We start from the raw sequence: 11,693 nt of genomic DNA on the forward strand, positions 1-11,693 counted from the left end.
CCAGGGTCTGTCCCGGCCATGTTGCAGGCCCACAGCACAGTGGAAGAGAGAATGTGCATTTATAAAGAAAAAAAAACATTACCCAGATTTTGCAGACATGCAATGCAAAACGAAAAGCAAACGAAAAGCATTACTCACGTTCTGTGGTGTCTGTTAAAACAGTCTGAGATGTTGGACCTGCGTCCTTCCCTGTATCACCCTGCTCTGTGGACTGTCCACACACGTTCCAGCTGCTTTCACTGATGGACTCTTTACCTTCATCAGTCTCTCCTGCTGCAGGGTCACAGCCTACAAACATCACACATTAGTTTACGTGCCTGTATTTCATCGCACCATCTAAAACTTCACTTGAAGTGAAACTGAAATCATACTGTTGTAAAAATGTATGTCACTGTACAATAAAAGTTTTCATCGGTTGCAGATGGTACAGGAGGCTGGACTACAGATTCTCCTCCTGCTGTTGTGTTGTCATCAGACTTCTCAGACTTTTCAGCATCACTGGACTCATTCACTGGATCATTCTGCTCTTTTATAAAGCACAGACAAACAATAATCGATTCTGGATCTGCCCTTCATAAACCCCTCCCTTCCCTTAAACAGAGTTGTAAGTTTTCATTTCCAGGAACCACATGACTTTCAGGAAAATGAAACCTAACTAGTTTAGCTCACTCTGGTGAATACACTGAATTGTAAAGAGAACCTAATTGACACAAGACAAGAAAGCATTACAATTGGCCACGTATTTAGCATTAGGGTGAATTATTTACTGTGGAAAATGATCCAGTATTACAGACTACATGTCTGCTAATAGCAGAAGTAGGCGAACCTGTAGGATTAAGTTTTAATTTGAAGTGATTTCAATCAACGGGATGACAATCAGGGACAAGCCGGTTTCTGACATTTAAAGAGCAAGAACATATCAATGTCTGATCTTTACAACATGTGCTCATGGAGGTGTATGACGGCACGAACAAAGGAGATTTATTTGCCGAAATTAGTTGCATTCATCGCTGCACCAAACCAACGGTTCACAAACTTTTAACACTCTCATACAGTCGTCCTCAAATGTATTCAAACCCTTCCAGTAAAGAAAAGGCAAAATTCACAATAGTAACTCAAATAACTATCCATCCATCCATTATCTATACACCGCTTAATCCTCATTAGGGTCGCGGGGGGGCTGGAGTCTATCCCAGCCGACTTAGGGCGAAGGCAGGGGACACCCTGGACAGGTCACCAGTCTATCACAGGGCTACACAACCAAGCACACTCACATTCACACCTACGGACAATTTAGAATCACCAATTAACCTCAGCATGTTTTTGGACTGTGGGAGGAAGCCGGAGAACCCAGAGAGAACCCACGCTGCACGGGGAGAACATGCAAACTCCACACAGAAAGATTCCGGTGCCCCCACCGGGACGCAAACCGGCGACCTTCTTGCTGCGAGGCAACAGTGCTACCAACTGTGCCACCCTGCAGCCCCTCAAATAACTAGAAACTAAAAAAAGTAATAATAAATACAATTTTGTTAAATTCTAATTTAGTGAAATATGACATTGCTTTTGAGTTGTGGGAGAAAAGAATTCAAAAACAGACAAACAAACAAAAACCTGTCCTGTACAAATTAGAGCACTTTGCTGATGAGCAGTGGGCCAAAATCAAAATACCTGTCAACAGGTGCAGAAGTCTGACTGAGAGTTACAGAAAACACTTGATAGCAGTGATTGGCTCAAACATTACTTTTGTCAATTTCAACTTATTTCACTGACAGATGTGTTTTTTTCTTCTTTAATGGGAGGCTATGAATATGTTTGAGAACGACTGTATATTGAATCTGATCTTTTACCTCAACAAGTAACTCATCAAGTACAACATTTCTGTGTCATCTGTTTGAGTTCTCTGTAGCTACATACATTTATCTAAATACACGATTTCATAAGGGTTTCAAAGCTTTATATTAATAAATATCACCATGATGCCATCATAATGTAGGATTGTACACAAATACTAATTTGACACATGAAACATATCAGTTCCCTCCTTTCAAAGCAGCATAACACATTTAGAGCAGCACACACTGCATCTCAATGCAGCATCAACACCAGTGCAAACCCAGTACTGGTCCTGAACGAAGCAGAACATATAAAGGTCTTCTGTGTTGAAAAATAAGCCTGGAAATAATTTTGTTAGTTTCAAAAAAGCTCATGAAAAGACCAAAAACAACAATGTGTTTGCTTCTCTTCACTTCCTGTTTTTCCTACTTTGACTGCATTGGTTTCTACTGTAAGTGTACATCTTTTATTACACCTCATAAAAATATAGTGATACCTTTATTGGGGACTTTCTTGAGCTGCAGATGGATCCAAACTTGGGGCAGCATGTTGATGTATGTTGACTGACCCATAATGAAGGAACACATCATGAAGTGCAACAGTGTGGCTGACTGATGAGCTTCAATGGAGCTCTATGGCACAAACAAACAAGATACATCAGGCTCTGATCCACACACACAGTACTTGTTAGATGGGATTTGTTGACCAAAAAAAACCAAACTCACACTCATGTAGTTTGTGTATGTAAACATTGTCAGTGCCTTCTACAAAAACTACATCCACTCCAAATTGTAACATTACATTCAGACATAATGTCAAACCTCCTCTGAACAGGATCCAGCTGTTGGACATAAGACAGATGTTTCCTTTAAAATTCACCACAACAGCATCTGATGTTTCATTTTTCATTTCTTGATAAAAAACTACATCTGAAAGTGTCTTTATGTGTCTGTTAGGAGGCCTGTGGTTGGCAGTCCGGAGTGTCTGTGCTGCTGTTTTCATAGTCCTTGTGTAAGTCCAGTGCTCCGTACAGGGCCTCCAGTACAGCCAGTACTCTGCTCTGGACTGAATCCACCTGCTCCACTGGGCAGTATTCATCCAGACTGGACCTGCAAACACACATGAACAAAAGTGTTTCACCTGCCTTTCTGTGCTTCTACACTTTTCACAAAGACAGACAGGATGCTTAGCTGTGTAAACTGCAGCTGTTTTATTCACCTGGACATAGTGACCAGAGTGGGAGTGGGCAGAGCCTTCAGGAACAGCTGCACCGCTGAGATGAGTCTGTCGATCTCCTCGTCGCTGCTGATGTGGTGAGGAAGCTCCACTGAGTCACAGGTCAACCCTGCCTGGTGAACCTGACAGAGAGCAGAAGGGTTAAAGCAGCAGAGCAGGAGATGAAACAAGATGAAACAAGGTGGGAAGGAAAGAAGAAGAACTTCACGTTTATTTAAGCTTCATTAAACTTGGTGGAGCATCAAAAAAGGAAAGAACCCATTAAATTTTGGATGCAGATGCCCCAGTTCCATCTTTGAACATGCAATAACAAAATAATGCTCATGCAGAAGTCAACCAGGAATATTTCCTGAACCATGTGTATTAGCAAACAAAAGAAAACATATAGAATATTCTTTAACATGCAATACTGCAATTACTTATGGTTCACCTCTACTCAGAGATACTTTGATTAACTTTTCAAATATTGGAGATTCTGAATCAATGACGTGATGTGTAATAACCGTGAAGACTCAAGGCTTCTATCTTTAATAGTTCCTGAGATATTGTTGTTCAAGCATAGCCTCAAAGTTCAATGTGCAAAAAAATGTTCATCTAAAATTTCACACATACTTGAAATATTTATAGTTTCTAACAAAAAAATAAACCAGATGGTTGAGCAGAGGGTCCTTGATGATTTGAAATGCACCAACAAAACCACAAGTTACTTCTACGTACAGTTACAGAACATCGTTCTCACCATTTCATAGTCAGGACTTGGATTTCTTGCCTTCAAACTAGAAACCAGTTGGGCTAATGAAGCCATGCTGAAAAGAAGACACAAACAGTATGATGACACACAGTCGCTGTTTCTGTCGCTTACTCTTTCGTTTACTTGAGAGAGCAGTGAAAAGTTAAAACATCTGCTGCTACCGAGGCCAGTTTACAGATTTCTGAGCCTACAGGCATTTTGATATGTGACAGTCTGAAAAGCGGTTGGAAATAATCCAGTGTGTGACGGCTGAGCTCTATTTAGCTGCTTCAGTTTCAAGGTCCTGGTGTAGGTCTCTATCAGGGCTTACAGGGACAGAGCCACAGCACTCAGTGTGTCACAGAGAAGCTATACGACTCTTTTTACAAGCTGACAGATTCTCATCATGACAAGTGCATTGATGTTAACAACCTTAATTCATGTGGGTCCCTCTTTTGTTCGTACTGGTCCACTGACTTACAGGTTGAGGGACACAGTGATGCTGTGATTGTTCATTCATTTAGATTTCCTGGACTGATAAATTTGGTATTGGTGGACATGTGTTCTTGCTGAGCAGCTGTTTCCAGCAGCTGGATTAACTTCACCTCCAGTCGCTCCATCATGTAGATCAGGTAAATATATATAACCAATTATAGAAAATCATTACCACATAGATTACAGCTCATACAGCTCTTTTGATGAATGCAAGATGTTCCCAGACTTTGGTATAATTGGTAGACGTGTCCAACACATTTAGTCTGATCTACTTTCTGTTCTCAGGAGAAGCTGGAAGTTGTGCAGCTGTTTCTTGTGTTCAGTTCTTGGGCCAATCAGTGCACAGCAACAGATGGGAGTGGGAGCTCTGCAATTTAAAATGAAGTCCTTATTTTATGTTATTTAATCTATAATTCTAGTAACTCAAGCTTTATCTGTTCTTTAAATTCCTAATGTAGTGACTGACATGAGAATAACAAAGAATCAGTGAGCCTGTGGAGAAAATAGTGACTCAAGGCAGCTGTTTAAACATGACCTCTGTATACAAATGCAGCAATGTGCCAGCAAAGGCAGCAAAGAAGAAGATTACCGCCTGCAAGTAAACATGGATATCATGATGCAGGCGTGAAAAATGTGCTTTTCTAACATTTCATAAGGAACTAAATTCAGTATAGTTGTTAGCTGTCAAAGATACACACAGTGTGTTGTGGAGAGTAACCCTGAAAGTAAACAGAGACTTTTTTTTTTTCTTTTTAAAACAAGGAAACTGCACCGAAGACCTTTAATGTCAGTATTTGGATAAAACAAACTGAAAAACTTGCACTCAGAACTGCAACCATTAATGTCTTTTTAATTTGCATTTGTGTGTGAGTGTGTGTCCATATGTGCTTTTAAGAGTGTGTGTGTAATGTTTTGTTTCACTGTGTCGTGTATTTTATATATAGTCCAGCTTTTTTTGTGACATTTTAATATTGTGATGTTTTTATTGCAGATGGAAACTAGGTCAAAGCTAACTCTGGTGCAATACAATGAGTTTAATATTGTACATGGTCCCTTTTTAAATAAACCGATTACCGTAATTTCCAGACCATAAGCCGCTATGTTTTTTTTCACACACTTTGAACACTGCAGCTTAAACAGTGATGCAGCTAATTTAAGGATTTTAAAGATTTTTACGAATTTGTCTCGAGACGACAGTGGCATTGAGAGCGACAACGACAGAGAGACTGAGGAAGTGTGTGAAGAAGTAATTCTGAGGCTGTTCGATTCAGACACTGAAGAAGACGACTTTAGTGGTTTTAGTGCGCAGGAGGAAGATGAAGATAGCGATCAATGACTTTTCCTCGTAGGCTACTGTATTTCTTATTTTCTTAACCAGGCACTGTTCGGAAAAAAGCATTTATGGAACGTATTTGTGTATGTTACCGGTATGTATTTAATTAAAAGTTTAAAAAAATCTTTCTGTGTAAATATCTCATGTTACAACGTGGACACCTGCAGCTTATAGACAAGTGCGGTCGATATATGTACAACACTTTTTTTCTTTTTTAAGTTCGTGGGTGCAGCTTATATTCAGCTGCGCTTGATAGTCAAAAAATTAGGGTAATAACTAACTTCACATGGAAGTCCTTCATAAGGCAGCATGTTGTTTAAATGCCAATGATGCGCTATTACAAATGAAAATGGCAGGGGAAGTGTACCCGGGGTTGCTGGCCCAGCGTGTCACCGTTTCTTCTCCATCATCCTCCAGCAGATCAGCAAAAGCTGCTTCCAGGTCTTCCAACTGACGTATACGACGATCGACACACTCATCAAGCTCCTCCTGCACACAAACACACACACACGTCTAATGTTAACAACCACAGCAGAAGACACAGCATCAATTATTCAGCTAATGTACTCTGCCCTGTCACTGGGGTGTGGCTCCAGAAACCTTACTAAGAACAGTTTTCTCTTTCACTTGGTCAGAGTGAGTGGTTGCTTCAGTAAAGTTAAATACGAGTAAGTTCAACCGTGCATGAAGTTCATAATGAAAGCAGGATTTAAGGTTAGTGCGGCAACTTCAGGTTTAACTCGAGGTTTCCAGGATGACAACGATGGTTTTTAACGGTGTACATCGTCATGGTAACATGTACTGAACTGTGTTCAAGATAACAGATCAACACATATTAAAACACATCCTACTGACTAATACATTCTTTTGGACATTATCATCACTACTGTGTGCCGATAGTAGGAGGCAGTTTTTAGAGCTGCAGCTTCATTATTCTACGGACCTTTATGGATCAATATAATCCTAAAAGACAGAGTGATAAAGCACGTTGTAATTTTTCGACTTGATAAGATTAACAGCAAACCTACTGATCAGTCTGACAATAAAACTGTCTTATATGTGATAAGAATATTACACTGAATTTGAGAACACTGAATTAATTCTCCACATCACTATGAAAGTAGTTCGATTTGTATGACTTCATTATTCTTCAAATCGTTTTTTGTCGTCTTGTGGCTAGCATAAATGGACTACACCTGTAGTTTTTGTGTTACATAATGTTAATCCAGTTATAGTTGAATCACTGTATCTTTGCAGCTCATGAATAATTAAACATTTTCACAGCCTTAAACGAGGCAAAGGTATTGATAAGTCTATTATAAGTCAATTATGTGACGGCGGTTGCAGGTTAAGTGAAGATAAAGCAAAGCTTCCCTGCTCATGTTGTACTTGCTTCATAGTACAGACCTCAAATGACTTCTCTGTTTCCACTCTGTTTGCATAAGAGGATGTTTGGTTGATAGACTGTTGTGTAATGATTTGTTCATACAAAAAGGCTGACCTCTTCAGCGTTCACACTGGGTCCTCTGAAGTTGTAGAGCTCCTTAAGGATGGAATATTCCTCCTGAACACAACAAGGAGCCGAGATCAGTTCAGGAAAACACAAACTTCATGTAACAATTCAGTGAAATCCTGATAAAGATGCACAGCTTTATACGGGCACATCCTCTTGACTTTAGGCAGTTATCTGTCTGTGTTCTAGCAAAATGGAAATGGACCGAATCCAATGAATATGAATTATATGCCATTAACTTACGCTTAGACATCACACTTTTTGAGATGCAGAATCGAACTGGAACTTTAAACCACTTCACATTTTCAACAAAATTGGTGGTTCGAGCTTTCTGTTGCATGATGGGGACTTTAAATGGGACTGAAGACGCTCTGATCACAGCTTTTATGATTACAGGCTGTCCGCAGGTCCTGAAAAGTCTTAAGAAGCACTGACTCCAATATCTTCTCTTGCTTGACACTGACAGACATGTTGGATGTAACATGTTTCAGACTTTCAGCTGTCAGGAGATACTTGAACACCTCTAAAACAAAAGAGGATTGAACTGAGCTGACAGTGGACTGTGCTGCACAGACACCCAGGAAATATGACACGCAGATTAAAACTGACATCAAAAACAAATATTAAAAATGTTTTGGATGCAGCAAGAAGTCTCATATGAACAGTTAATGTGCAGTCAGTGTCTATTATATCTGATCAAGTTTCATCTTTGCCCTCTGGGGCTATGAATCACAGACGTACAGGTTAGGAACTGTGGAAATACATTTTAAAAAAAGCCAAAATGGGGTGGTTTAAAAAGCAAAATTAACTTAAAAAATCATTTCCATCTTCCAAAAATTCTATATGTAATGTAGGAGATGTGTTTTATTTAATATACTGTAAAAACATCTGGAGGGCCTTGCATTGTTTTAAAATCACTCGGAAGAATGATTCCCTCATTCTTTTGTTTTTACTGTAATGTTGTGTAGACTTTATTGTTATTACCACCTGAACTCCATTCAGGTCAGTCACCTTTAACGATACCACAAAGTCCTGCACCTCTATGGAAACAGAACAACCACAGCTAGAAGTAGAGAGACCTCAAAGATTCTTGCAGTATAAAAAAGTTGTAATTTCATAAATCACACAAAAAGAAAAAACTAAAGTTGGCTTTCTTTGATAATTCATTGAACAAAAATTGAAAAATCAACAAGTACATCATTATTGCGAGTGCCCACAAGTGTCACCAATACCCAAAAAAAGGGGTGACTCTACATATTACAGACATTTTTCTACTTAGATGTCGTCTCATCTCTGCTCTGCGCAAACACAACCTGCAGCTCAGCTCATAACTCTCTGGTCACAGCTGAGTCAGTCATGACTCATCAGTTCTGCTGAGGAGCACAGAAATGATAGTTTTATACAGGATTTGCTGCAAACAGTCTATTTATGGCAAATCTTAAAAAAGAGACAGAATAAAGAGAATTTGATGAATTCACGATTGTGAGCTGTGCTAAAGACAAAATCAGTAGTTTAAGAAACAGTCACAACATTAAAAATTGAGGATTTCTTTCTGTTTTTACAGTTGTTAAAGATAACACACCTTTTCAAACACTCCGGGGAGTTTGGGGGTTAAAAAACATTCATTATTACCATCATAAGTCCAAGCGCTGTGTTTCTACTTGTTGTGGTAGCAACCCTTTTGTTTCAATGCGGAAATCAAAAGACTGTTCCTCTACAAGGCCACAGGAACTTTCTGCGGCTTAATGATGAATCATTCCAAACTCTATTTTAAGTCTGCTGTCCAAGAAGTTCTCTTAACCCTTTATGGGGCAAGTGATCATATTTGTTAACTTCCTTGGACGTTCCATATGTCCACCCTGTGCCTCTCCTTGAGGTTGAACAACCATGTGTGCTTTGATTTAGTTTTTATATTAGTGCCAATATCACTACCTTACAAAAAGTGTCACTAAACAAATGTTCCAGACACTTTGCTTTTTTACTGGTTTGCACTGAACTCCACTTTGATTTATTCTTTGAGATTAGTGCCACTAAAACCACTACCCCAAGAACAATCTTACTGCATGAACCTGCCAAGCACTTTATAAATACTTTGCTACTGGTTGTGTATCATTACCTCAAACTAAAATGTTTCTAAATAAATGTTTACTTTTTCTTCTATTTACTATAAATTCCCCTTTTTTAACCGTGGACGGGCAAGTTACCATATATGGTAACTTTACTAATCTTGATTTGCGACATTTCTTTAAAATTATAAGTAAAAATATCTTGAAATATCCTTCAATAACACCTTAGGGTTGAAACTGTCATTTTCCAAGTATTTCAAGGAGTGCCCTATAAAGGGTTACTGGATAATAGTTTAAATAATGAATGTTGAAAATAAATTGAATGGAAGAGCTGCCATGAATTTGTAGATGTTTGATTAAATGCATCGTTCTAGTTTTTAAACAAATATGAAAACAACTGAGTCTCTATATAGCATGTACCTGCGTGTATAGCTCCTTGAAGGGATTTTTACACGAGAAGAAATCCAGGTCGATGTCCAGGATGTATGGCTCCGTCTCGCTCAGAAATGCAGATATCCTCTTAACAACGTAGCTGGTTGACCCTTCATCACCGTCTTCATCATCTGTCAGGCCGCTCACACAGCTGCCATGTTCTTGCGTGGTGTTGCTGCCCTCTGCTGGGTGAAGTGTGTCAGTGGTCGCTGTGAGCAGCTGTGAGCAGCTGGCCTCCTCCCCACAGTTACTCCACTCTGTTCGGGCTCTCTTAGAAAAACACCCGTCTGGGCCCGTCTCTGTGCTGAGTCCTGGAATGAAATGTCAGATAGAAAAGTAGTGGATGAGATAAGAAGGAAATGAGTTCACCACTAATCGTAAACAATATGAATAAAACATGTGATGTAGAAGTTGAACAATATAGAAAAGAAGAAAAAAAAAAAGAAAGAGCACGAACACTAGAGAAGTATAACCAGAAGTAAAAAAGTAAATAAAAGAGAATAAAACTAAATCCTAGTAAATAATAGAATATGAAATAATATATTTCATTATTCATAACAGACAGAAATAATATCATGCAGTTTCATTTCTAGTAAGTAGTAGAATATAAAATTAATCTGGACTGTTCGATTCAATTCCACAGTCTAGTAAAATATATATGAAGTCAAATCACTTGACTGTCAGCTCTTAACAGGAATCATGAAGCCAGATTAACTACAAGTTTTTTTTAGTTTTTTTTTTTTAGTTAGATTTGGTCCATCTTTATCAGAGCAAACACACACAACAGTATCAGCACTGCCCACTGTTTCACATAAAGGTCGGTACAGTCAGCTGGTTACTGTTTGTTTGGGAGATAAAACAAGACTTAAAGATGAACACCTCCTGGTCAGGGCAAAGTCATGTCATCCCTACAAGAGCTGCGTATGTCATTTTTGTTGTCTTTATGTACAATTCAGGCAAATTACCAATTCTGGAATATGTAAGCAAGTAGCTTTGACAGAACTTTAGAACAGAGTTTTGCGCAGGGTTTCGATTTTCTTCAGCATTTCTTACAAAGTAAAACAATTACTGAACCACAATACACAGACATCCATAGGGCTCCAAGGAACAACAACTTTTTTATTATCTGTTATTCTATTTATCATTTCTTCTATAAAATGTCAGAAAACAGGAAAGAATGCTCATCATCATTTGTCAGAACAAAAGATGACAACATTCAATGTTCTGTTTTGTCTTACCGTTATGACCACTATTATATCTACTTCAATACAAGACAAGAAAAAGCAGCACATTTTCAAATTTCCAATATGAATCAATCTGATTTTGGTGTCGATCCTTAAAGAAATGACTGGTTTTGTCGACTAATTGTTGTAGCTCCAAATGTACCGATGAGCATAAAGAGGAGAAGTTTCTGATGTAAACAACAGGAGGTTTCAAAAACACTCCAAAAAGAAACTTAGAAAACGTTTTAAGAAAATGCATCAAGCATGTCTTCTTGCCCTTTTAAAACTCTAAGAGTGCAATTCCCATGATTTGCATAAACTAGGCTATTTCCAAACACGTCTCTCTGACACACGGTGGCCTGGATTCACTCAAGTCTGACACACTGAAGAAAGTTCTAAAACACAACAACTCGTTTTTCTTGGTGGCCTGAGTCGAACACAGCGCCTCTTCCTACTGTGCGCCACGGATCCCAGTGACACTGGCCTGTTGTTCTGGCAGATCGTTTAACTACTGCCCTTCATTATACCAATCAGCTCCTGCTCACACCATGCAGGACTCTTCTTGTGGCTGAATATAGCTGTTTACGATGCTGAATGGATGTTTGGACTCGCTGTCCTGCTGCAGAATAAATTTGGCACTGATTAGATGTCAATTACATCACAGCAATCTAAACATCTCAATATCCTAAACCTCCTGAACGGTACTCATGTCTAGAAACTCAGAATAAACATGGCATGTCCCTGAGTTTATCCTGCATTTCTTATTTGTGTTGTTACCTTTTAAATTCTTATTGTAGTCATTATAAGGCCTTGTCATTCATGCTGCATC

General features: G+C 38.9%; 1 protein-coding gene and 1 long non-coding RNA gene across 2 annotated transcripts in view; both read right to left on the minus strand.

The window, feature by feature from the left end:
* Nucleotides 1–612, minus strand: part of LOC103375411 (uncharacterized) — a 2,547-nt gene extending 1,935 nt beyond the window's left edge. The window contains exons 1-2 of the long non-coding RNA XR_521206.1: nucleotides 398–612; nucleotides 139–288 (exon numbers count right to left, since the gene is read on the minus strand). This is a non-coding gene — a long non-coding RNA (uncharacterized LOC103375411). The remainder of the gene's footprint in view (nucleotides 1–138; nucleotides 289–397) is intronic.
* A 1,168-nt stretch (nucleotides 613–1,780) lies between these two features.
* Nucleotides 1,781–11,693, minus strand: part of cunh5orf22 (chromosome unknown C5orf22 homolog) — a 19,858-nt gene continuing 9,945 nt past the window's right edge. The window contains exons 5-10 of the mRNA XM_008305685.1: nucleotides 9,630–9,952; nucleotides 7,132–7,194; nucleotides 5,998–6,119; nucleotides 3,812–3,878; nucleotides 3,055–3,194; nucleotides 1,781–2,945 (exon numbers count right to left, since the gene is read on the minus strand). Coding sequence (XP_008303907.1) covers nucleotides 2,789–2,945; nucleotides 3,055–3,194; nucleotides 3,812–3,878; nucleotides 5,998–6,119; nucleotides 7,132–7,194; nucleotides 9,630–9,952 — 872 coding nt within the window. The 3' untranslated portion in view covers nucleotides 1,781–2,788. The remainder of the gene's footprint in view (nucleotides 2,946–3,054; nucleotides 3,195–3,811; nucleotides 3,879–5,997; nucleotides 6,120–7,131; nucleotides 7,195–9,629; nucleotides 9,953–11,693) is intronic.

The sequence above is a fragment of the Stegastes partitus genome, unplaced genomic scaffold (assembly GCF_000690725.1).
Source record: "Stegastes partitus isolate 25-593 unplaced genomic scaffold, Stegastes_partitus-1.0.2 Scaffold2584, whole genome shotgun sequence".
Lineage (NCBI taxonomy): Eukaryota > Metazoa > Chordata > Actinopteri > Pomacentridae > Stegastes > Stegastes partitus.